The 27,752-nt window shown below is 39.8% G+C and overlaps 1 protein-coding gene across 12 annotated transcripts in view; it reads right to left on the bottom strand.

The window, feature by feature from the left end:
* The window catches only part of LOC148833053 (histone-lysine N-methyltransferase 2C-like), a 158,107-nt gene that overhangs the window by 99,103 nt on the left and 31,252 nt on the right, over positions 1–27,752 (bottom strand). For 10 of the 12 annotated variants that reach the window (XM_088918211.1, XM_088918217.1, XM_088918216.1 and 7 more), the window contains 3 exons: positions 13,889–13,977; positions 7,798–7,945; positions 3,585–3,779 (listed from right to left, as the gene is read on the bottom strand). In XM_088918211.1, the coding sequence (XP_088774337.1) occupies positions 3,585–3,779; positions 7,798–7,945; positions 13,889–13,977 (432 nt within the window). The remainder of the gene's footprint in view (positions 1–3,584; positions 3,780–7,797; positions 7,946–13,888; positions 13,978–27,752) is intronic. The other 2 variants (XM_088918221.1, XM_088918220.1) reach the window with 1 other exon arrangement.

Raw genomic sequence — 27,752 nt, 5'->3', positions numbered from 1 at the left:
CTCAAACTATCTCAAGCGTGCACACTATTGATCTTGGCAATTACATATGATTTCATTTTTCTGTTACTTTTTGATGCCCGGCTACATTTGTGACAGCATTTGCCAGGAAAAGCTACAAACTAATCACATTGTATTCTATTCACACTATTCAGGAAAACTGAAAATTGTAGATTAAAAAGCTAACAAAATGAAAAATTTCAAGATTTCTAACATTTTTCTACATGATTCAGAAAATAGCAGGTCGATATTAAAATCGGCAACAGTTACAAAATACAGTTTTGTACAGTAAAATACAGTTCTGTCTCAAGGTGAGGAAATCTCTAAGCAAGGACCTAAAAAATAAAGCCTTTGCAAAACTGGCCATCCATGCCACCCATACGAATAGTAAATTAAATAAATAAACTGAATGACAAAGGCACATAAAGATATAAAACAGATCCGGGGCTACAAAACTCAAAATTAAAACCTATTAATCTGGTGATCAAAGATATGCATATGTGCAATTTTAAAAACATGATTCACAAAAGATCAACTGGCCCATCTATCTGAATTGAAAAAAAGTCCGGGGCTCCGACTTATGCTTTCTAGAAGATGCTCATCTCATCGGTGCTGCCTGAAAGTTTGAAAGCAAGATCACATCCACTCGTGTCACATTCTCTCCTACCATCACCCAGCGCATATCCCTTCTGTCTGGAAACAGCAGTTTCTCATGTATATTATGTGACCTACCAGCTGTGAAGATCTATAAAAGCCCCTCTGTAAGAAACCTCCTAATCCATCCATGTTGACTGAACTGTAGAATCCCACTATTTTTCCCCATCTTGTTACAATATCTAGTGTTCTACCTAATATCAGGTTTAGATACTAAGGTAGGCATCGTGTTTCAAGGTAACAGTGTAGCTCATCACAGCACCATTGTTTGCAAGCAGTTCCCCTGCATACAACACTGTTGGGCCCTGGGGCATTACTGGACCTGCTCCATGTTAAGCCCAGTCCTTAATAAGCTTAGTCATGCTTTCCATTTCTGTGGTTTCCTGGAAGCTCCAGAGCTGCCATTATTACAACTGGGCTTCCCCCCCGTCACAAATGCTGCATCAACACATTAACTTTAGCCATCAACACCTAGACAGCTTTACTGCACGCAAAATAAGTCACAGTTAAGGAATAACAAAAATAAATCTGGTTTTCAAATTTTAACATGACAATGATGAGATCATCCAACCCCTTCTTAGGGCACCTCCACATCAGGGAGAAACTCAGTACCTCATAAAACACAAAACCTCCCCTACAGTATCTCACTCTCACTATTAAATTTCAAGACAGGCATTCTCTTCTTGTACCTACTCTGACAAACCAAGTTCGAAACTGCAAGACTGAAATGTCTGGCATTTTTTTTTCCAACTACCAATATACCTGATGGCTTTTCCCCAGTCTATATGAGGAAAATTAAGATCTCCCACAATAACCACTTTTTCCTTTATACTAACATCCCTGATTTCATTACAGCATACATTAAAATTGATCTGAATGTGGTGGCCCACAGCATACTCCCTAATTCTTCACCTGATGAGTCATTACTGAATCGTAAGAAATGAGACACTTGATTTATCTAGGTTAAGTTCTGTGGCTGCATGTTCTTACTGGGTTTCACTGCCAAACATATAAACCTAAGTTTCACAATACACTGTTAAGAGTTATTTATTGGCATTTCTGCCAAGATCTATATGTGCCATGCTACCGGACTCAAAGCAGACTGCTTGATAGATGGCAGGGGAAGCGCCCTACTAAAGACGTCTGCTGAAGTATCATTCTGTAGCACTGATGCCCACTTCCCCTGGCTACGCTTTGAGAAGCCTGTTTGAAAGCAGAAAACCGCTACCGGTTAACAAACATAATCAAAAGTAGAACAAGTTAGAAGGGTGCATATGGAAATTCAGACCGCTGTCTGATACTGTTATGTCCTGTTTCCAGACAACCGTTATGTCCTTAAAAATGTCATCCCATCTGTTGTGAAAGAAATCTATGGTATTAAAAACACCGACCAGAACTCTTTCACAGCCCACAAATCCAATTTGCATGCTCTCCGTTTCTATTTTTAATTAGGACTGAGCCACCAACATTAGAAAATGCTGCATTTCATTAGGCAGGTGATCAAACTGTGTCAAGGTGAGCTGTTGTAACATTGCGTTAGTGATGTAGCATTACATATTACCATTTAAAAAAATATAGTATTTCATATCTCTATAAAGATATGAATGTTGCCATGTTTTCACTGCAGTCCACTTTATACACTTTGTGTATTATTGAGGCTGGCCTCATTACCAGAGGGTTTCCTTAACATGTGCTACCTTAAATGTTGTTCAATAACCCTCTCCTTTGTTGTTGTTTTCATTCCTAGCTCTTCTTTCTATTATTGGAAAAGCTCCAGCTCCACTGACCAATCAGAAAACTCCAACACAACAATGCTTCACTGTCTGGATGCCTTCCAAGACTGAACTTGGTGCACATTACATCACCAAACCCCAGGGAAGAGCCTGATTGGCTTCAAAGAACCGAACAAATTAGGCACTTCTCCAATAAGCCTAGGGAGTGTCTTTTGATCAGGGCTGTTACAACAATGGTCACGTGTTATTAGCGTGACAGTCAAAGCTAATAGAGTACTTTAAGAGAAAGCCAGCAAATGGAATACTAATTTATGGATTATTTATCAAGTGACTAATCAGGCCATTTTGGCTCCAAAATAATTGACCTGAATCGAATTCTAGAGCTGAGTTCATTAGCATTTCGTTGCCTATTTGGGTCATACCACAACATCTTCCCTACAATGCAAAGTAGAAAGACAAGTTGTTTATCCGACAAACTCAGAAAAAAATGTTTGTGCTCATGGGGTATTTGTAAAATATGTCCTTGAAGTTTATTGAAAGGAAGCGTTAAATTCTGTGAAACACTTTAGTGGTAACAGCTAAACCTTGGAAAACGATTTTAGTATTGGTCGTTAGCATTTGGCATCTAAATGTTTCATGAAATGCACAATTTTTCATGCAACCACCCATCTGATTAACACTGTTCTTTGAAACTTTATCTTCAGTGAAAGGTCACCTCAATATAAATCACAGGCTGACAGATTCAGTTTTCAGAGACTGGGAATCTTCCAGCTGATTATTAAACATCCATGTTTTATTTGTATGGAAAATCTGTTGTTCAACAAACTCCTAGTTTCACAGAGGTTTCCCCTATTTTATGACAGCCTAATTAAGAGCACACACCCTGATTCTCAGGAGGAAAAAAGCACAGTTTACAGATTGCAGGTATCGAGCACTTCCTGTAACTCCTGATATAACCAGATCAATGCCATTTAAAGACTACACATTCAGCCTATTAACTTCAGCAACAATTAGACATCTTTTGCACTCTCATAAGAAGGCAGGAGAAAAGAGAGAAAATCAACTATCCATCCACTCAATATCCGAAAGTCGCTTTCTTTGGATAAGGGTCACAGCAAACACTGTGCATGGCAGGATGGTTTTGCAATCTGAGCCTTATTCTACCCGAACGGGTTGTGGTGACCATAAGGAAGAGCTTACTTCTTCTGCCCTCTCTGCCTCCGTCCAGTTGTACTGTGTTTGGGGCTTCTGTTGCCATCTCCATCGATGTCGGTGCTTTCTCTCTTTTTTCGGATGTGCTGCGGGATGTAGCCAGGCGTGGGGACGAACAGTTTCAGCTCACCCTGCCCCAGAAGGCTCCGTTCTCCACAGTAGCAGAAGGCACACAGCTGTTCACTACACACAAAAAAAGTTATTGATGAGGCATCTCTGTGCTTCAACAATCAAAATGGATTAAAAGAAAGTATGAGTTCCCAAAACCCAGATTTTCTTTTAACCCTATCAGATCGCCACTTGCAAAGCCCAATGAGAATGTTGCTGGTTACTGCAGAAAATGACCAATTTACAGACTCTAAGAATTATTTCCTTTTGGAAATGGACAAATTGCACTCTAATTTACTGTTCTTGTAGGGTCCTAAGATCACATCATTTTCTCTAAAAAAAAAGGCAATTTTCTTTGGTAAACAATGCCAATAAAAAGTGCTATACTGTTAAGTACCATTTCTTCAACTATAACTTTATAACAGTAAGGCAATTGCATATGATTTATACTAGTAGGCAAAGGCATTCATCTCTTTCTTTTCCTTTAATCTTTCTGACGATGATAAAGATAAGGCTCTCACAGCACAGCAGTTAAGTTCCATGACAGGTCACAAGATACTTATATAAGCAAACAATGTGATAAGCATTTCAAGTTTGTTGTAGTATTTTGAATATATGTGCATGGGCAGATATAAAACAAAGGTTAATATATTGTACTTTTTCATCAGTTCAATTTGTTGTGAAAGCCTGTCTTGCATTAAGTCTAAAATCAAGTCTTGCTTTTCCTACTGCTATGCAAGGGAAATCTTAGCAGTTACACATTTACATGGAGATAGTCTTTGCAATATCTTTGTGAATCCTAGCTGGCTGACTTACATCTAGAGCCCCTGTTGATGACTGCAGATGACAATCGGCATCAGTCATATCTGAAATATTTTCACTGTCCCAGTAAATAGTAATAACTACATTTGTTGCATGAATTAAATTCCACATTCCAGACCGACCACTGCCAATGTGAACTGTACTGTAGTTACAGTTACTCAGTGATATATTTAAAGGCTTAGTAAACTAACCATGCTATGTCAGTGCTGAATAATTAACTTTTGCATCTTGCATTATCAATTATATACACAAAGTTTATACTGTGACACTCGCCAGACATTCTGATGATAAGATTTATCACTGCGGTATCATTTGCCTTTGGCAACTAAACAGCGAATGCGAAAGATTTTAAAATACCACAAGCCAAGGATAACCCATCTTAATCAAGCACAACGAATTCTAGCAAGAGCTCAGCCAATTCTGCACAGCTGCTTGGGGAATCCTTATCAGCTGAAGTCAGTCTACATGTAAGAGCTTCAAGCCTGGACTAAGTGCACTCAGCGAACACTTTTACTGGTTCTATGCACGAAAGTGCAAGACATTTTTCTTTTAAAAAATAAGCTAAAAGGGAAAACAATTTCTCTCAACATGTACAGGTTGACACTTCACCTTACAGCAAATGATTAATGAGATGACATGGATATATTTTCCCTAAAAAGATGCCCAATGAAAATTTACAGTCATGCCAAACAAGTCCTCACTGCCAGCTTGTGTGCGTCACTATACATAGACAAAGCTCATATACATGACACCATAAAGTTTATACTGTTAAATGCCTCAGAATAATAGATTAAATTAATTCTGCATGTGCGTGCTGCAAACAGTAAGCCATCCATCCTAACAGCTCCTTTACATGTTGACAGCTTTTACTCTTCCTTTATCGACTGTCCTTTGACATGACCAGTTAGTCATTAGGTCTCCAATGACTTCATATCTAAAGTCAAACTAGTTTCCAGTATTCCAGTAATGCGAATTTAAATTTAAAATAAAGGCTTTAAAAGTGTAAATGATACTAAGCAGACAGATCACAAATGTGTGTTTAAATGAAATATATTTATGAAAACATTTAAGTTGTGCTGGTGCAATTCTATTACCTCCAACATAGATGACAAGTTGCACAATTAACAAAAGTACATTGACCTTAAAAATGACTTATTTGTTTAGCAGATGCTCCTATCCAATGTTACGATATGAAATTAGCTAGTAACACACTATACATCAAAATTCCAAAGGCATGTATATAAACAAGTCATCAAAAGGAAAAATAAAAAAATAAAACACCTTTAAATAGGCAATTCAATCACCGCGCTGTAAAAAAACAGCAACTATAAACTCAACTTGCAAACTCTGCCACCACCTAAAACAGTTTAAAAATAACTTAACATGTAAAAACCTATTTCACAATTAACTTAACCAGAAATATTTCCTACCAATTCCCAGGATGAATGAGTGATTAATTAGGGTGAGAGTCAAAGTTGAAGAATTCCTATTACCCTGAATAAATTAACATGGGTGGAGATGGGGGGGGGGGGGGGGAAAGATATCTGTGGATGGAAAAACTTCTCATAAAAGTATGAAATGCATATATGTTTAGAAAAAATAATCAAATCTTAACAACAATTATTAATCCACACATCCACCCATTTTCTAACCCCTTCATCTAATTTGGGGTCGCAGGGGAGCCAGAGGCCATCCTAGCATGGAACGGGCACAAGACGGGGTACATCCCGGAGTGGTGCCCCGCCCGCCCCAGGGCAGACGGACAGACACGCACACCCACACTGGGCCCACAGCACGTCTTCGGTCTGTGGCAGGGACCCGATAACACCCGAGGTCTGGAATTGGCAGCAGTACGAACCACTGCGCCACTGTGCCACCCTGCATTTTTTATTAACATTCACCAAAAATAATCACTCCCCCAGGGCATTAGCACACTGTTCACTGACAGTGCTGTCTTAACGAGGGACTGAACAGAACCTGCAACAATGTGGGGGGGGTTCCCCACTGCATATAAATCCCACCCCCCCCGATCCTTTCAACAGCACACACAGGGGAACTTATTAAACAGGTCAGAGAAAAGTTTGTGAAGAAATCATTCGTTACACAACATGTTGGCACATTAATCATCCAGTTCAGAGTCTATTAATTTGACAGCACAAATTGAACCCATCAAAAGACTTGTTGGAATCACAGAACTAGACTTTCGCGGCAGATGGGAGATGTGGTTATCTGATATGATCCTCAAGGGTTACCTGTTTACACACGCCATGCAACACTTTCTCATGGAACCTTCTTATTTATCAAAGACCCACCCCTTCACTCCTGGACTGAGTGCCCCTGTTGCTATAAATGAAAGTCTTGAAAATTCAGTCCTGGCACATTGCAGCCACTCTATTTTATATTTATTGTTTAATCCTCGGGTCACTATGAAGTGACGGTTTCCATTTTATGTAAGTACCAAGTGCATTTTTACAATGGTATGCAAACATAATGCAATATGTTCCTATTTTTGGAGAACAGTTTTATGGCAACAAAGGGCTGCACCACAAATCATTCTGTAATGACCATGGACTGTGGCAAAGGGGTACAAGCCTCATCGCATCTCAAAGCATTTAAGTGCTGTTTGCATTCACCTGGAATTAAAATGCATTTAAATTTCAAAGAACCCCACATAATTTAAGGCTTAACCATTCTAACAGATTATATTCAGGAAATATGGCATCTAAAAACTACACTGAATTATTCAGCCAATGCAAAATATCTCCCCATAGCATGACGGATGGAAGAGTGGAGTCGGTATGGACTGATTTCATATTAATACAACAATTAGTACAACAATTTAAGGCAGGGAAAAAGGTCTGTGCTGCTTTAACTACCAAACCATCATGCTTAAAGAAACAAGAGTTCCATTTCCCTACACCTGTTGCTCACAGTAGGGCACAATACTGCTGTTGCGATCTGTGCTAATTGGGTGCAATGCCTAGGAAAACCTTTTTCCTCCTCCCGTCTCCTAAACCCCCGCCTCCTCCCTCCTCCTCCACTAATTACGGCACCAGCCCTCCAGTCTGCAAGCTGCCAGGATACTGCAAGGCTTGGCAGGCTTCATTTATCCTGCAGCTTTCCTTTACCCAGCATTCCCTACTCAATTATTCCTGCTGCCGCCCATCCCCCCCACGATTACTCACTCTCTCACACACGCGCGAACAGAGCCGCGCGCACACACAGCCTCCTACGTCTGTGACTCAGCAGAAGTCGAGTGCGGCTCTCTAACCTGCTTTTGGCTTCATCGGCAGCTAAGGCAGAAGATCCTGCAGACTCCTCCGACGCGGAGCGCTGGAGAACAGGGGAAGATGGCTTTTCCTCTCCTGTGCTTTCTGCAGGCTGGACGCTGTCGCTTTCTGCTGGCGGCTCTTTTGCTTCTGTTGAGGAGGGACGGAAAACAGCAGGTCAAAACCAAAAGGGTCTATTAAAACACTTCGATTGAACTAGTGTAGAATCATAAGAGGGCTAAGAAAAAATATTTTGATCGCCAAAATCAAAAGGTTCTTTTCCGGTTCACTCTACACTAAAATGTTCTTAACATTTTAGTCATGCTTTACACACACACACTTCATACATAGTGAACATACATGACTTTTATATGGTCGTTTTTGGCCAGGGAAGCTAATTTAAAGCGATTATGCAATGGCTTAAACTCCTGGTGAATGTATCCAGAAACCAATCTTTAGAAAAGTAGCTCTTTAATACAGAGTACAGAAAGACTTTCTTTTAAAACCATTTCCTTGAGAATAAACAAATGGACAAATGTGACAGAATTTCTCAAATGTCTTGTAGAGCTTGAATAACTTTTTTCCCCAAAGTCCTGAAAATCACTTAGTTTCAAAGCAAACATATGCATAGGCCTTTAGTACACAGTATTCTGTTTTCTGCTATTACTGACACGCAGCATGAGCTGTGATGACTGCAATACAAATGCCTTCAGTCCCCTGGTGCAATTTCTCTACTACAATGCTTAACTTGGTGCCCCTATCAAAAGGAAAGTTAAGAGATTATCTTGTTTCACAAGACACAGATGTGCATTTTATTAGTAGTTCTGGATGACAAAAACATGCATTGCTTTGCATGTACAAACTTAAACACAAGGCAACAAAACGAGTAAGAATATCATTAAGAATATCACCGAATCTCAGAGTGGTTGAAAATTAGCCTACAGAGGGGTCTTATATTTCTAGTTACCACCACAACCACAGCACATACCGGAACCCGATCTGCAAGGTTTCCTGAGTTTTGTCCAGACACACAGGAAGTTAAGCAACAGTTGGTAGTGTCAGTAAGAGCAGCTGAATAATCCCCAATGCTTATGAGCTTAAGAAAACCATTACCAACTCAACTACTAATAAGCTAGGGTGTAATCATTCTTCCAAAGCAATTAAAGTTAGTAAATGTACAGTGTCTTACTTAAGTCCTGACCCACTTACAATAATATCCCATTTTGTTAAGTTACCTGGACCTGACTAAGGATCTAACAGAAGGGGGCATTTATCCTGAAATCATGTGAACCACATTATTTCACAAAGACCAGTCAACTAATTGTGTGACTTGTCAAAGTAATGTTGTGCACCTGATGTTATTTATGCTTCTCATAACAAAAGAGTGAATACTTACGCTATCATATTTTTGGATATTTCTCCACGGTTTTTGCTCAAAGTTAGTTTGTCACCCATAATAGCAGTCAATTTTAGCATTCAAAGTTTTGATAATAAAATCACTAGAAAAGGCGTATACGTTGTATTTCAAAAATACTGGCCAATAGTAGGAGGGGGTGAATACTGTTGCAGGGCACTCTGCTTTCATCTTAAACGCAGTAAAATGAAGTGCCATGAAGAACCATGACAACAAAGTGCACTACTAATGAATGAAAAGTACTGTAGCTTTGCTAGAAAGGGAATGGGACCTCCCTTCCACCATTACCCACGTATAACCCCACCTGGATGATGCAACGGCAGCCACTGTGCGCCAGTACGCTCATAACACATCAGCTATCAGGGGGAGGAAAACAGTAATGAACCCAATTCATTGCTAGGTACTATTACAAGATCATGAGTGGTACAGGCCAGGGAGAAATCTGGCCAGGACGCTATGGTTAACACTTCTACTGCTTTCGGGGAACACCCTTGGATTTTTAATGAGGTCTCCCATCCAGGTACTGGCCAGGCTCACACCTGCTTAGCTTCAATGGATCGGCACTTACAAGCTGCAGGATGATACAGCTGCTGTATCAAACCAATGACTGCAAGCCTTGCATTCTTGGGAATTACTTCTTACCTAAATTTAATCAAGATGGAAGGACTGACACTGGGCTTATACTAATGTACTGTTTGTGATGCTAAGCATTTTGTAGTATACCATGGAGGGTACATATAATTTCTGGAAAAAAAGTGAAGTGTTCCCCGGTTAATAGAAATTAAAATATTTTTGATGTTTTGTCTCCTCAATCACGATCACAACAAAATCCAGAAAATAAAATAGAAACAGCATAATTAAAGGTCATTAAAAATAATTATTCAAGACCAGCATAACAGATTACCATCCCAAAAGAAAATTTTTTTACCACAGTTTTTCTAAACAAATAACCGAGCCATAACTGAGCACTGCTGTTTGAATCTGCGTTCAGAAATAGCAGAAGATGGGTGTTGCTTGCAATAAATCCTGGCGATGTGTTGAAAGGTATAAACTTGGGATCAAAAAAGCCTTCTCTGGGCACCCACAAAAGAAGCCGTAAGAAAGATGTCTCGCATTAAAATAAAACAAGTCAAACCATCTCAAAATACGCAGTGTGCCATGTAAAAAAGTGTTATAAGAACACAGTTGGTACAAATTAGTATGACATGACCTTTACATTGACCTTTATAAGATGTATTCTTCACTCTCGCTATGAACTGCCCACGCAGCACTTCAGAGACATGTAAAAGGCATAACATTGTTTTTAGCCATTTTAAAGGACCTTTCCACCAAGGGAAGATGTCAGTACTGCATAATGGATGTCTTTCCTATTCCACTAACAGCAAAAGCATAAAAACAAGAGTTGAACAGTTTACTGCAAACTACACAGAAAGAAAAAGGCAGAGACGAGTTACAGAGAAGGATCAGGTTAGAAAAAAAGATGAGTATTTCTAAAACTGCAGAGAACTTTCCGAGACAATGACTCTTTTCTCTGGATTAAAAAAAAATACAACAATTGTTAGAAGTCTTTGAGCGAGATATTTCATTTGATTTGTCTGGGTTTTTATGCTATTAAGTAATAAAAAGCAACCAATTATAACAGAAAGCTAACACAAATGAAAGGACTGCATTGGCATCGCTGGTGCCCATTGATCACATTGAGCAGCCGTCCTTTAGTTTTGGTAGATGAGCATTTAAAATGATATGCTTTATCCTTTATATCCTGCATGTATATGTTAACCTTTGGCAATTGCAAACATGTACAACTCAGCCTCCACACCAATTTTGATTGATGCTAAAATTAACTGGAGTTGAGTGGTTTGCAGAAACATGGTGCTTGTTTCACAAAATAATTATCATTAGAATCGTGCAATTAACCGCCTGGATAGTAATACAGTATTCCTAGACTGACCCTCAGTGGATGACAATTGTCCTAAAGGTACTGTTTGCATACTTATGGTTTGTGTCCATGGGTATACTGTGGACCAATTAGAGTCTTAAAAACAAAATGCTAATATAAGAATTTAGGCTTTACTCCAGATCTTGAAGAAAAATAAATACCCACAGGCAAGATTCTTTGAAGACTACTGCTGCGTGACAAGTTACTGCAAATTGTTGTAGGCAAATCATCCTGAATTTTCAAATCTTAACCACAAACACATCTTATGCAGTCTTCTCCAGAGTAATCTGGGATTTCACCTCTTCAGATTTTGTCTGCATCAAGCCATAGTTTATATAGCTTGTATGTATACATACAGAGGGAAAGCAAATGAATTTAGTTAATGGTAAAACCCTGTACCATACTTTCATTTCTAGAGTACCATGCCTATTCAGTAGAGCCCTTATGTCATGTCCTATTCTGCAAATTGCTGCATTACTCCCTCACTTCTGTGAATGCTTTAGTTTTACAGTCAAGCCAGCGTAATTTTAGGGCCCCGAGGGGGTGCTTCCTGCCGAAAGCAGCAGAAGGGTTTTATTTTTCACAGGGCAAGACACCAGACCTGGAGATCGTGGGCGGGATTTCAGATCCTCCACAGTGTGCCATGTCACTGGTCAAATCACTCACTACATTATGGCTCATTACTCCATAAAAACTCCACCCTTTGTTTAGAGTCACTGACCCAGAAATGGCTGTTTACCGAGTTTAGCCTCTCATTACAGAGCACGGGACTTTTTTTTTCTCTCCTCGGGCTTTGGTTCAAAATATATAGATTGACTCCCTCCATAGTTTGCAATAGTGGTGGAGCTAAGAACAAGATTTATTTGAGCAGTCATCAAACTATGATTATACTCAGACAATCTCTCCTGGTGTTTGAGCAGTTTTAACCACGTGCCACAACGAGATGTAAAAAAAATAATATTTTGTAAAAACAAAGAAAAAGGAAATAGGGAATTGGGGGTGGTAGGTAGATTCTCCCTCAGACCAAGGCACGATCTGGGAAGTGTTCGTTTTTTTAGAGCACTGGTCTTCATTAAAATTCACTTCTTTTATACCATATTCCTAAGAAATAAAGGCAACGAATCACCCCCAGCCCTCCCATCCCACCAAACAATTGATAGCACAGAATTAATCTCTTCAAGCTGCTTTTGTAAAAGCTGTCACTTGTTGTGACCACAGAATTATTCATCAGTTACTAAAAGCTATCATTAAGGGACAGCGAGTGGGTTATGTCACACAGCACTGATGGAGTTTTAAGGAATAAGTGGAGCAGCTCGGTGCTTTTTGTTCTAAGATGCTAATCGTGCTGCAGTGAGAGTATCTCCTTGCCCACTCCGAACAGAGGGTGAGGTCCCAGAGAAATGAGGAAAACTAATTCCAGGATTACTGGGCAAGTTGTAAATGGGAGGAGTATAAAAAATGCTCAAATGTTACAATTTTTGTTTTACAGGCTGCACATGGGTGAACAAGAGACCTCAATTCAGGTAATGCACATCTTTATTTTCAAACTCCAATAACTTGATGCCTCAAGTTTTTTTTATTTTATAAAGTACATATTACATCAGCAATGCACATGGAAGGAAACATCACAGCTAGTCTCAAGTACAATATATGTAGTTGATTCATGTTTTCCTTATGCTCAACCAGACGAAGTACGAAAGTATTTTTTCATGAGACATTAACTTGTCCAAATATTGTGCTCACATGGGTATCACTTGATGATAGTACTTTTATTTTCATATTTTTGTCTCAGGAATATAACAAGTAATTTATATTCACAAAATGCCCGTCATAGGAAAAAGACATGTATGAAAATGAGATTTGACAAATACCACAAAATTGCATGAGTAACCAAATCTTTTGAGATTTGAGAAAGGCCAGATAAACAGATTTATCCTGCTGAACTTTTACAACGCAACTGAAGTCATCTTGGGTGGGATTGCCTTTTCCCAAATCAGGAAAGACAAGCTTCCCAATGAGAAGCCTGATGTTTTTCACCTCAACAAACTGAAATCTCCGAGAGACTTTAGACTTAGTTTTTTTCCCCCAACTGTGAAGAAATTTACTCGTAAGCAGAACCATAAATGCACCTGCACGCACACACAGGCATATCAGTTCTGAAGTCTTTGCTAAAACACGCAAGCAAAGCACCTGCCACCATGTCACATGAACCAACAGTGATGCAAGGGGGGTAGAACAGCAAAGCAAAATGTAGGAGTTGAAAAAGCTTTTGATACAACATAAGTCATCTACAGTCTCCAACATCTCAGTAAGCATAATAGCTGTTTTATGGTAGATGTTAAAAAAACTGGCAATTAGACATCTGAGAAGCAAACCACTGTGGCAGAAAAGAGCTCAGCTACTCTTTGTAGGAAAAAAAACAAATATGCAATTTGCTGACAATGATGAAATGCTGTCTTCTTTCACCCCTGTGTGCAATTGCCCTTTAACAATGATCTTCCTCAAGGATTTGCCATTAATGTAATTAGGTGCCGGGCCTTTCCACATACGTTGCCATGTGAACCTAATCTATGGATTCTGGAGTAGTTACTCGGCACCAGGTCCCAAATCCCAGAGAACAACAGGCACTGGTCACATATAAGCACACTAAAAGGGCCTGCTGCTTGTGGACCCAACCCCATTGCATACTCTATCTTCCACATCATCCTCACTCAGAACAATGAAGAACAATAAGACTTGCCCGTCTCCACAAAGTTCTCCATTTCTGCTGTCTCAACGCCATCCATGCTGTCTTCATCATCAACAGATGCTTTCCCTCTACTGCGAGACCTGAAACCAACAAGAAGGACACGTGACTTCCAGCTGCCATCAAGTTCTTCCTTCAGAGGAACACGCAGCCTTACTTTACATCAACTCTCAATTAAGACAGTACAGCACAGAGGGCATGCTGGAATTCTATCCTGTGGATTGTGTGGTTAAGCTGGTTTCATTCGGTCGACAGACTAAAAATTCATTGCATCTTGTATCCACATGTCAACTGCACAACTGGATTACTAACTAGACCCAAGATAAAGTCCACATTAAAAGAGCTAAAGAGATGGAGGAGGGGGAGAGAGAGAGAGCTCTAAAGCCAAGCCAAGTTATAGGCCATTCAACACCATTTATTAGCACTGCAGGCTATACACATCTGTAACCTAAGTTAGAGGCTGTGCATTCCCTTCACTTTGTCTGGTGGGCAGCATTCAGATCCTATTGTATCTTCAGAACAGATCAGAGCGCTGTCAGTTCACACACGTTGGGCACAACTGATCCCCCCCCCAACAAACAACAAATAATGCACTGTTATTTCACAAGCAATGTATATTAGAATACAAAAAATGATGACCGCTTCCAAACGCAGGAATGTGAAACACTGCTTTTTTGTAAGGTTTTGTTCATGTACAAATTTACCACGCCACAGTTTCTATTAGAATAGGCTTGAGTAAAAGCGGAAGCAACACATCAAATTAAACCAACTTAATAAGAGAAAGAGAAAGAGCTACTTCACTGTAAATATTAGAGCCAAACCTTTAAATGTCAGGTTTCAAAAGACTGGCCCATACAAAGAAAAAAAAGTACAACGGTGAAGTACAATATTTTTACTGGAATGTTGCTTTTAATTTTGTTTTACAAACATCACACCTATACAATTATACACAGGGTGCTCGATTTGGACATTATAGTCACACAAGTGTATCAGCTGCACCGTAGAGCAGAAATGATGGCTTAAGTTTAAACGGGGATCATCCAATCAACAACAGCGCACACCTCCGGGCATCACCTGGGTGGCCACTGGGCAGGGTCTAATGCTCCGCCCTCGGGGGCGCACTGCCATTACCAACGGGAAAGCGGCCACATGCTCCAATTCCTGCGTACGAAACCTACTCTCCCGTCCCGCGCGCCTCGCGATGCAGTTCTTCGAACAGGCTCGAGAGGCATCTCCCGTGGACAAGCAACCGTTCTCTTTTCAAGAGACCTAAAAAATGGATGCCCCAGAGACACCGATTCATCAACAGAAGGCGTTGGCGGGGCGACACCGCAGACCCGGGCACGCTGGAGCGGAAGAAAAGGGAACGTACAAGGGCTTTCACGCTTCAGCGGGCTCTCCTAAAAGAAAGCCTCCACAGAAAATGAAAATGTCAAGCCCCAGGAACCCCCCCCCAGCACTCCTGCCAGTTCACCTCCTCCTAAAACAGTTTCCACATGGGTAAAACAGTATATCCTCAAGAGCCTGGTGAGCACAATATGACGCTCCTGAAGGACGGTTAACTAACCTATCACAATAAACATGAGTCATTTAAAAAAAAAAAAGCTGTATCAGTTGGCTGTGAGAATGCAAGGGATCAAAATTACATGACATTAATGGATACACAGATGCCTACATCCTGGTTTTCAGAACATCTGAACTGGTAAATTTATCATAGATTTTATTTAAGCATGAGGCACCCTTCACAGGCCTACTTGAGCACTTACAGATTTAGCTGATAGGTACTAAAGTTTCAGATGCCCGATTCCTAATTAATTCTACAAGAGCAAATGTGAAACTCAGCACTTTGAGATTTCAGATTCTTGCATGTCAATCTGATTTTGTTACATAACTAGACCTGTCATTTTTTCAACTGCAGACCCAGAGCCTAACGAAGCGTTCCCAAACAGAGGCCTGCAGACCCCCAGGGGTCACACTGGACCCTGGTCACACTCCACCCCCAGTGACGCAAATCATCAGCATGCCTATTAACACAAATCTCTTGATTCTGCCGTTTCACTTTCATCAACATAACTGGACTGATCAAAACCGAGACTGTTTTTTACAAAAACTATCGGCATAGCAAATTTGGACAAAATTCCTACAACTGAAAGGGAGACATCTGGTCAGTGACGTAGAAACTCCAACCAAATTTATATACGTAATCTACAGTGGAACATAGGTCTCTCTCTCAATCTCAAGACTTTCAAAGAAAATTTGGCCTTTTTGTGTCAATAAGCGTCAACTCTAACTTACCAAAGCAGATTTAGCTTTAGATTCTCTTCCAGAAACAAATGATAAGAGATGCAGGCAGATGTAGAAACGTTTGACTTCAGTTTTCAAAGCACAACACCTGAAGGCCGAGAAGTCTTAAAGACGAGGTCTTAACACCAGACTCCACGAACCTACCAACAAATACAGCAGTGTAACGCGGAGAACAGTTAGAAGCTTGAGGCTGCGATAGCATCAGTACTGTCAAGTGCAAGTCTCGGCTCTATATAGGCCTCATTCTACTTTGACTTCCCACCACTGGCTAGAGCTCCACCTTTGACTCTAGTTCACATCTCCTGCTGGCGTTCTCCTCCACTCCTGTCCTTGGCTGCCTCGTTCCTTTCTCAATCCATCTTCTGCTACTCTTTCTGGCCTCTTTCGGTTTCTCCGAAGTGCTTTATCCTTCTTTGCAGTGGAGGGCTTGCCTGCTTCCCTGCACCCCCCCCGTCTCCTCCCCTGCTGTCAACTCTAGTGTCCCTTGCATAAACTGAAGGCAGCCAATAGGACACATGGAGCTGCCTGCAGCGAGCACTCAGCTGCTAGTTACCGTGGTAACAGAGTCTAGTTTCTTGTAACAGACATTACACTGCCAGCACTGCATTAGTAAAGGCAAGCAAATAAGTCTTTGAAGAATTTTTTAATACATATTTTATTTTCTTAAATAGAGCACTCCAGTACATGGCGCCTGCTTTGCTTACTACATCTTGAGGAAAGAATTAAAAGCAGAATAAAGCTTTGCATTGTTTTTGCCAAAATAAATCACAGAAAAATAAGTATAGCAAACATCCAGTTTCCACACCGATATATTTTTCATTACGTTTTAAACCTAGTGCATCAGGTAACTTATTACAGGCTATATTCAACTCACTTAAGTCTTGCAGGCAAAAATCAGATTCTCTTAAATTTTTTGGCAACAGACTTTTTAATGCTTCAAACACACGTCATCTCTCCATTGTGTCACTTGCAAACGTAGTTCCTTTTCCTCCCACTAGTTTTTGAAAGGCTTTTGTGTTAATTTCACATCCATTAATTTCTAGAATGCAGAAATGTGGTTTGATATACTTATTCTTCTATAGACGAGTGCAAAGATTACCATGTTCAAGAAAATATTGAGTATTCAAAGTGGTTTTGAGTTTTTTTACTTTCATTACACTGTACGTGAAATATAGAAAGGCAAAACCAGGAGAAAGATGCATCATGGGCCATGGAGGAGATAAAGGCAAAACTAATTATGTATGCACACCATAAACAAGTCTTACAATCATGCAGCAAAAAGGGACAAAAATCTGATCTCAACTCCAGTACTGACTTACCATATTAGATATCTGTAGCAGTGTTTCTGCACTTAAAACTTGAAGTGTTTGATATAAACTTTTCCAACCGAGGCTAGGATTTTGAAACCTTAAAAGTGAGCAGCACTACTACAAACTCTGAAGTTCATAAGCACCAACACAAAAAAACATTTGCATGTATTCATTGGACAGTTAGTAGTTCACACAAAGTGACAGCAATTGTTAACATTAGGTCTGTAGAGTCTTATTAGTCTAGAGTATTATTTTCAGGTACCAGCCAGAGAACACAAAAGGTAGAATTAAGATTAAAACCCAGGTCTACACCCATTATGCTACTGGAAGTGACTACCCACTTTTTCAGCAGTATGTTCCCTTTAATGAGCATTATTCAGCTGCAATCTCTCTAAATCCCTGCAGGGGTCACTGGCAAAACGATTCCCTCTCCACCAGCCTGAACACAGATGACTCATTAGATATTTAACCATTAAAGATTATCTGGCTTCAAAAACTGAATCTTCAAAATCACATTTTAGGATGCCTGGTTCCTCCAAACCATTATACTGATTTTGAACTTTTTTGCCTTTTTGAAAAAAAACTTAAGCTTCAGAAAGTCTGTCGGCACCAGATCCTATAATTAAAAGTTTTTGAAACAACTCATTTGCTTTGCAAAAATGTTTTGCAGTTAACATTTTCTTGTAGAGAAAAACAACTGACTGGAGACTGAAGATGTTTTTTTAAAAAAAGGACTGACACTCCTATGCAAGAACAGCAGCAGGAGCTGCTGATAAGATTGGTGATCAGTCTACACCAGTGGTTCTCAAACATTTTGGACCAAGTACCACCCCTGATCAAACCAAAGCATTCAAGTACCACCTACAAGTCATCTTCTCATAGGAACCCCAGAAATTCTCAATGACCAACATGAGCACGCATGCGCACGCACACACATATAAAAAATATTACAATAAACTTTATTTGATATAGCGCCTTTAAAGGTGGCTTCTCAAAGCGCTTTACAGAAAAAAAACAGGAACAAACAATAAAAAAGCCCAATTTCAGTGAGAGGGGTGAGCCTGTTTAGTCGAGTGAAGCAGATGTGAATTCGTTTTTCGAGCCTTGATACAATTCACTAAAGAGTCTAACAGATTTTAAATCATCGGGCATTTTCTTGACGGCAAAGGTCTCACGGTGGATGTTGCAATGCATCCATTAATTTCTGGAGCAACCCCTCTAATTCAAGCAACTACACCGCTGTGTCGGCTTGTCATTGCTCTAGCACCGTCTGCACAAACTCCGACGCATTTTATCCAGTCGATGCCATACTCTTCGATAAATTCATTCAGAAGCTGAAATACGTGCTCTCCTGTAGTTCCTGTTGGTAACGGCTTACAGAACAGAAAGTCCTCATGGGATGTACCCTCAAACTCGTATCTAACGTAAAAAAGCAAATTGGCCAAATCGACTACAGACTCATCTAATTGCAGTGAAAAGCATTGCAGTGAGAAGTGCCAATGGTAAATAAGGTTCTTCAAAAATAGTGTGGGGCTTACCTGCTTTAGCAATCCGCAAGCTTGCATTTTTTCCCGTTTCTGTTTCAGGAGTCCGTCTCAGAAGTTAAAAGACGTTTTTATTTCATGCGCATGGGAGCGAAACACAGAGACGCTCCGCGTATTTTTCTCAAATTAACCTAAATATTTTTCGGTTATCTATCACGCTTTCCTGTGCTCACAAAATAGCCAGTGCTTGTAGCACACATTTCTATGCATTCCTGTGCTTACAGCATTGGCACTGTTCCAAAATCATGCACATTCTCTTACCTCCCTATTTGCTGGAGATAACTTTTTTAAATACAATTGGTCACTTGCGTTCGTAGCACGCATTCTTATACAATGGTATAGAATTAAATTGTAGCTCTTGTGTCCACTCAGGTATTAGCGTGCTGTATCATAGTACGTAGGTTGCATATTCGACATGTATTAAAATAGAAAATATGAAAACCCGTCCCGATTTTTCAGTGCACACAACAAAGTTCCAGGGTCATATGGCGTACCAGCTGGTGGCGCTCCATGTACCACGAGTGGTACGCGTACCATAGTTTGAGAACCACTGGTCTACACCTAAAACAAAAGAAACTAACCTAGAGAAGTAGCACCATCCACTTACCCAACTGCATTTGTATCTGTCTGGCATTATAAAGCTGAAGCTGGAACCAAGCCCTCTACGGTTTCACCTCTTCTCTAAGCTCGGTTTCTCTTGAATTCTGTACATAGCTGTATTAGAATATTTAAGCCCAGGTTTTAAAAATGTCTCCTTCAAAGCTGTGCTCTGCTACTCTTCTCCCCATGCATGTAGAACAAAGACTGCTTTTTCAGAGCGCTTACCGTTCTGGTTGACCGCACTTAAAGCCTACCACACTTTCTAATTTGCTAAATATAAAAATGCCTGCTCAGGTTCTTATGGTCTGGTAGCACTTGAAAAAGATTAAAAGCAACATGAACTTCTACACAATCTTGACAACAGCCAAGATTTAACCACAACATCACTTTGGTATTAACTGTTTGCACTTCAAGAATGTTCGTGCTTATAGTCACCTTTGTATTATAAAACCAACCTCAAACAGTGTTTTTTTTTAAATGACACTTCCATTTTCATAAATGTTAATATTTTCATTTGCAGACTGCTGATAAAATTGAAGTAGCTTTTATGTTTTCAAGCAATATACATAAGAAAGAAGGTTTTTTGGCCCTTCTAGCCCATCTGACGGTAATTGACCCAAAGAGGTCATCCAGCTATTGTGTCCATGCCCCTCCTTTTCTTAATCAAAATTTCAACTGTAGAGAAACTGTGAAGAAGTGACAAAATATTGACATACCCCAAGAAAAGAACCAGCTTCCTTAAAACAGCCAGTTTGTTTTTTACGGTTCTGTTTTTGTCTGGGTTGGCTAACCCAGGTCCTGGAAAATCACAATCAGAAGGTTTTTAGGTCACCCCTTAACTCAATTTCTTCACACTTGGAACAATTTCAATTACAGACGCAGATGATTTGTGCAATTAAACAATTTAGAGAGCACATGCAATGAAGAGACCCTGATATTTCTGTGGTTTCTAATGGACTACAGCTGGCCACTCCTAAATTCATTAAACCAATTAACTTCTGGTAAGGTTATGTATTTTTTCTCCAGCTCTATAGCAACCACTCGTGATGCAACTTTCCTTCAATCTCTCAGCAACACTAGGAGAGATGAATAAAGTGAAGTGGTATAAAAAGCACAGGAAAATTTGTGTAATATTATGTCTTGGAAAAACAAAAGTTTTTGAAGACAATGTTGTTTCCTCACCATGTTGTTGCAAATCTATAAGATTCCAGATCCAGATTTTTACCACAAACATCACATAAAGTGGGTCTATACACACTATCGCTGCCTTATTATGAAAATGACGAAAACATTCATCATCTCTAGTAGTTTTCTGTCAGTGGTCAATGGTTCTTTCATCCAGACTTCGCCTACAATAGACAGAAGCTGAACTCCTGTCAATCAGGATATAAACCACATCCATCCACATTTTTTATAACTAAGCTTCTTTAACAAACAGACTTTCTGGAAGGTCCTGATTAACCACATACGGTGGTTGCATGTGTCAATCCTGATTGATTAGGCTGGTCCAAGATCTAACAACCACTTAGCATCAATTCTTCAAAAAGTACCTGGTTGTCTAAATTGTAGTCTTTTTTAACAAAGTGAAGTTTTGGGAAAAAAAGGTCTATTCACAAGTGGAATAAATATCCATAGAAGCTGAAACGATGTTCAGAACTTTTAGCATTGAACTGTGAAAAATAAAATGTAAATCAGTCCTAAGCTACTCATGTCTTGAGCCTGGACTGCAGGCTTTACACATCTACTGACAGGACCACACAGTACTGAAATGAAGATTAATAAGAACAGTAACAAACTGTTTCTATCATCCTCTGGACGAGTAAGCCAATGCTACTTCTATTCTTCCTGATTAATTTCCTGATTGATCCAATTTAGACAAACTAATAAAACTCCCTACACAATACAAACTTATTGACGCAAAATCCTATTCCAGCACAGAAAGAAAAGCATGCAAACCCATGACTGTCAGAAACCCTGCTGGGTTTTATTCCCAGGCACAGCATCAAGGTAGTAATTGACAGTCAGAATCATGGAGCAATTACAGAATATGCCACGAAAAAAAAAGCAAAGTTCAAACGTGTGCAACATTTCTGTAAGTGAGTAAGTAATTAATCACTGCTTTCCAAAAGAAAAAAATAACCATATAAGCATCAGAACTCCCGCATTCTGATTTTTGAATTTCTGCTCTGGGTGGAGAATTCAAATTGTTCAAACAGACTGAACCCTTTACTGTAGCAAACACGTAATTTAAAGTCCACAAGGCAACACGCGTCTCTTGGTCAAACCTCAAAATCTTGATCTAGAACAGTCTGCACTATTAGCCTTCTATGGCAGTTTAGGCGGATTTACACCAACATACATTCAAGAAAATGCAGATTAGATGAGTTCTTCCAGCATATTTACAAAGCATAGATACTAGTAAAAATTATTTGGAATACGTTTTCTAACAAGTTGGGAATGTTCAGCAAACTAAGGACATATTGTGGTACCAACGAACATAAAAACCCCAGAGGGAAGGCCCCGCATGCCAACAAGCTGCTTCACCACACGGCTGCCATCCCAGAATTCATTTCAGCCTTTGACGTGAAATAGTAACTGCAAGAAAAAGAGTTCAAACTGTCATAAAAGCTTATTTCTATACTATTATTTCCTTCCATAATGCAATTGTGATAATCTGACATGTTTATTTTCTGCACATTCAATGATTGTGCATAGCAAAGGGTCTTTAGTATAAATTTTGCAAGTATGCACTGTTTTGAAGAATGGGCTGAAATGTACCAAAATCTCATCAGAACAAAACTGCAAAAACGAATGTCCTTTAGCATTCAAGATGTCAATCCTAACCTAGTAATATTTCAATACATCTACCAGAACATTATTTCAGCCTTTGGTAAATCATTCTACCTTATTTAAAACTACTCGCGATGTTGTACACTTCGTGATCAGCATGGTTATTGGAAATCAAAAGAGAAAGAGCAATTCTGAGTAAAAGCAATGGTTTTTATCACTGTCAATCCAATCCAGTGTCTCAAGTTTAAGTCGTTGTGTACGTTTCATTTTGATCACTTGCTTTCATTCCTCAGGCACTGTTCTCAAAATCGTCCTTTCTGGGGCACAATTTTTAACTATGTATAAATGTTTACAAATGTGTCCATATCAAAACCCGTTTACTGAGCACTGCTCCTATCAAGAGATCATCAGTTATGATACGTGCCAGAGAAGAAGCGACGTTAAATAATCTCTCAGAATCAGTGCTCGATACATAGCTCGCATAACGAATGCATCTGTACATTTATTGCTCGATTTTCGCATTGCAAAAGGCAACATTTTGCAAAAGGGTATTCTATACAGAATGTATTAAATGAAACACCTCATCTGAAGGGTGGGGGGAGTTTAGCAAAAAGTCATTTAAATGTGCATTATTCTATGCTCCCAGACTTTGTGATAATTTGTGAGAAAGAGGCATCTGGCCTGAATTTCAGAACGTGATGGGCCAAAAAAACATGAACATCAGTGATTATGTTTGCCAAGAGTGTTATGGATTTAAACATGACTCATATTCTAGCTACACAAATAAAAAAAAAACATTTAGTAAACAGGATGTGTAAAATCGATGGGCCTGCAAATAAAGGTCTGAATAATGTTCTGTAAGGAATAAAACGATTAGTGTGAGCTTGAGTGTGATGTTAGGAATTCTGAAGCTTGAGTCCCAGTTAAATTGGAACTCAAAATCATTTGGGCTTTCCAGAAATGATATTAAGGAACATCACTGTTCAAGCCATAACTGAATTACTGGGCAGTATTCATTCAACTTACAATCAATTGCACCGCTGGAAAAACATCTGATGGTTATTACTGTAAGAGGGCTCACGTGCTTCTGCCCAGTGCAGAAGCTGACATCTGCCCCCGATACTCCAACAGTGTGGAAACCTCTGGCCACAGGGGACCCCATCTTTTGCCACAGGGGAATAACCACCGTCTAGGTCATCAACAGGCTCCGAGTGTGAGCAGCCATAACCAAAAACCAGCAGGAGTGGAGCTACACTTCTCACACCACCCACGCAAGTTTCCACCCGTGATCGTTCCTTAACTTCCAAGGCCAAAACTGGACATGACTTCATCTGCCACCATTTCCAGACTCATTCTGCACCTAGTCTCTCCTAGCTGGCTTAAGCCATTTTAATCACAGAAACAAGTGTGGTCTTTGTTACAAAAAATCAATACAACAGTGACAATTTGCGACAAAGAACAGGAAAAGTTGTTAACTGTACATGTAGGCAATTATTTTGATATCCTGTAACTGAAACACACGTTTACTGCGATATCATTCAAAAGATCACGTGGAACCTGATGGGTCAGCATCCAGGCTCTACCTCTCAAAAGGCACAACCATCAGCAAAAAAAAAACAAACAGTACAAGAATCTTCCTCACTTTCTGACTATGCAGCAGGAATGGATGTGATGCGATTAGGTGACTGAAAATGTTTTATAAATATAACGGGGATCAAAAAATGAAAAGTTATCACAACCGAATTTCTAGAAATGTATATACTGGAATAAGTCAATGGATGGGTCCAAGACCACTTTAAAGTTGTTTGCAATATTATAATGATATATTTATCTTCTATAGCTAACCAGTTTTGTATAATTTTACCATGGCACCAGAATTCCTTGCAGTCTATCACCAGATCTCAGACGCTAAGCAAGGCTGGCCCTGGTCTGTACTAGGATAAGTGATCCTCTAAATAAACCAGGACACTGCTGCTGCAAGTGGGGTTTGGTGGACCAGTATGTGACGCACTTCCACCTGAATTTGCACATCAATGAGAACCAATCAGATGGGGTGTTAAACTAAATTAACAATCCAACAGCACTTTCCTAAAAGTAAATTTTATTCTGTGCTTCTACAGACTAGTATCACTAAAATTCCCCCTAAATGCAATTGATAAAGCAGTTTCTCACTTCTCTGCCTGAGTAGTGGGCCTGAGTCTCTGCCTGTCTAGTGGGACCGTGTTTACACATGACTATCACATGTTAACAAGAGTAATCCTGCACTTCAGTGGTAGGTGAGCACTATTCTACAAAGAATTTAGAAATATTATTGACACCTGTTTTTAGGTTTCACTGATATTTGTTTGAGATGTACAAACACAAGGACAGTTTCACACTGAAACTCACACTGGAGTGAGATTCAAAATTTTTAGTGTTTGTTGCAATTTCCCTTGTTTTTGTCTTTCCTGTATCTGCCAGAAAGCTCTTCACTAGCAGTTCTTGACAAAGCGATGACAAAGTCTTGAAATTAAACCCAAAACCTAAGCTACATTAAAATCCCAACTTTCTGAACAATTTTAAGTTGGATGTCACTGTGACGATTATTTCTGAGCTAGACAGAATAGCCTATTCAAAGTTTAAGACTATGAAATTAAATACAGGAACAATGCATGTTTTGCACAGGCTAGCCGAAACACTTCATGCATAAAAAAGAAAAGCGTTTCATGATCATTGCATCATCTTCCTTTGCTGAATTCTGGATGCATGCAATGCCAGCACAGCCCTATCACTGCTTGCCATAAGTGACTCAGTACATCTAGGCAGTGCAAGCAAAGCACTGAAAGAGTTCACTCCCTGGGTGAAGAGCAGTGCTGCTGGTGTGGGGATTTTTTTTAAAAGGCTCCAGAACATCATAAAGCCCGCAAAAGGGGGAGAAGGCCCTTAGGCTTATCTAACGCGTTGATCCCAGCGCTCTTTGAGAAAAGTGATGGCATCGGCATTAGCGAGATGGCAGGGCGGCTAGTTCCCAACTCCTCTACCCACATGTAATGAGATGCTGTTCTCAGAATTAACCACACTTCTGCTTAGTTTCTGTCAGTCTCCTCTGTCTTTTGCTCCACTGCAGTGTTTACTGTGTGTAGGCCTTTGAGGGCTCTGGATGCTTGAATCAGCTCCTCTCATTGTCTTCCCTGTTCCAAGACTCAAAAGATTCAATTTTTAGCCTGTCAGAACAGGACGCTTGTTTGAGCCCATGACTGTATCTGGTCGCTTTACAGTGATTCCAGAGCAGAAATCTCTTTAATTCTTAGGGGGTGACCTCTCAATGTTAGACTGATCACGCTCCAGGACCTGCAAATACCGCACCTCCTCATCACATGGAACAAAAAAAATCCTGGGCATTTACAATTGAATAAAACCTTGGAAACTGACTGGAGGTGTAAAAATTGGAACAGGACGCAGAGCTACTACGGTAGCTCTGCTGCGCGCTGTACGGGCTGCCGGTGTAGACCACAGCCTGACAGCAATGGGACTGAAGAGGAGCAGCAGACTGACGTCAGCAGCACCTCACAAAAACAACACGTTAAGAAGTTCCTCATCTTTAAAAGAAGCTTTAAAATGCTTCTAGTGAAGGTGAGCCTTTTGTAATAGTTAATTTCCTACCTTGTGCATATAAAAACAGCTAAAAGGAAATCAAATAACTAAAAACAAAGAGGCCCCAGACCGCAGGCACAGGGTGCGAGGCATGCTGCCGATGAGGTTGCGAGAGATGACGAGGCTCTGGCTGAAAGCACGGCTGTGGAAAACGAGGATTAGGGGGTGCCAGACGCTTAGTCAAGTGAAAAACAGAAAGAGGCAACAAAACTCAAGTGCTTCCAACCGTTTGGAGCACTGAACAATTTCAGTTTTGTCAAACCGAAACGCCTGTGGCTAGCAAAGGTGAAACTGAATCTGCACGACCTGTGGAAAGGTGGACTTCTGGGGTCTGGGGAGCACGTCTGGCACAAAAGTGGGAAACGTCATCGACTGGTGGATCGCCTTGTGATTTAAGAGCTCTTACTGGTGGTGACGACGAAATTATACAATATTCTAAATGAGGTCATACTACAACATTGTACGTACAGCTCTAGAAGACAGAACTGCCATCATAAAGCACCAAAATGTATTGCATTGGTAGCTTCTTCATGCTCGGTTTCCCATTTAGTGTTAAATATTTGGTACATGCTTATAATACTGTGCAATTGTCTACATTATCACCTGCCAAGAGCCTTGAATTATTATAAAATCGTTTTGGATTTTCTTTGCATCTAGTTTGGTTAGTTTAGCTCTAATACCAAAGCCCAGCTCATTGGGGGTAATCCAGCAAGAACAGTGGGCCTAGTACAGTGTCCTGCAGTACATCTCTAATCACATTACCCCAGATTGAACTCCAACACCATGAAACACTCACTATAATTAGGAAAGGCAACTTTTCTTTAGATTTCAGAAAAAAGGCATATGTAAAATGGCCAATTATCCATAAGGATCCAAAAGTACACATCTTTATACACTACTTTACTACAAAATTTTGGTTGTAGTCACACACACACAAATTGAAAGAATTACATATGGAACAACTGTTCCAATGTCATTTTCCAAGAAATAATTGTACAAAATATTATGTTAAACCTAATTTGTGGTAAAGATTACAAATCAATAAAATGTAATCTACATAGACTAAAAACAAAGCTCATCTAGTCAATGCACAGTCTTGTAATTCCTATCCACCTTGGACCATATGCTTGTTAGATTCCAGTAAGAATAAACTAGACAAGGCATCAGATCACCAGTATTGAGTTCCCTGCTGAGAATGATACTCCTGCCCTGGCTCTGATCAATGACCTATATCAGTCAAAATACAGCAAGCTGTGCTGAGGCAGAAACAGGTTGAATTCAGGTCACTAAAACCACAAATAAGTTCCGAATTAGATATCAAACCAGCCATTCTGTGCTTCTGAAAAAAAAAACACCTTAGAGATGGACTACAAAACAGAGGACTGCAAAATAATAATAATATTCTCGCCACAGAGACATGATGTTCAATAAATCATAACAGAAATTGGGGACACTAATATTAATATCAAATATATTACACTGGAAAAGCATTATAAAAATAGATTTATGAGGTTGACAAAACAAGCACATGACATTAGTTTACCATATTTTTATAAAAAACCTGAAACCTACTAACAATGGAAATGAATTAAACCACTATGCACCAAAGTCTCGCCCGCTTTCCTGAATAAAAAAATAAATCTGATTTCTGAAATGTTTGCTCAAGTGTGACCTTGT

This window comes from Atractosteus spatula, chromosome 6 (assembly GCF_055471065.1).
Source record: "Atractosteus spatula isolate fAtrSpa1 chromosome 6, fAtrSpa1.hap1, whole genome shotgun sequence".
Lineage (NCBI taxonomy): Eukaryota > Metazoa > Chordata > Actinopteri > Semionotiformes > Lepisosteidae > Atractosteus > Atractosteus spatula.
The sequence above is the reverse complement of the archived record's forward strand: the minus strand, read 5'-3'. Positions and strand labels throughout refer to the sequence as shown.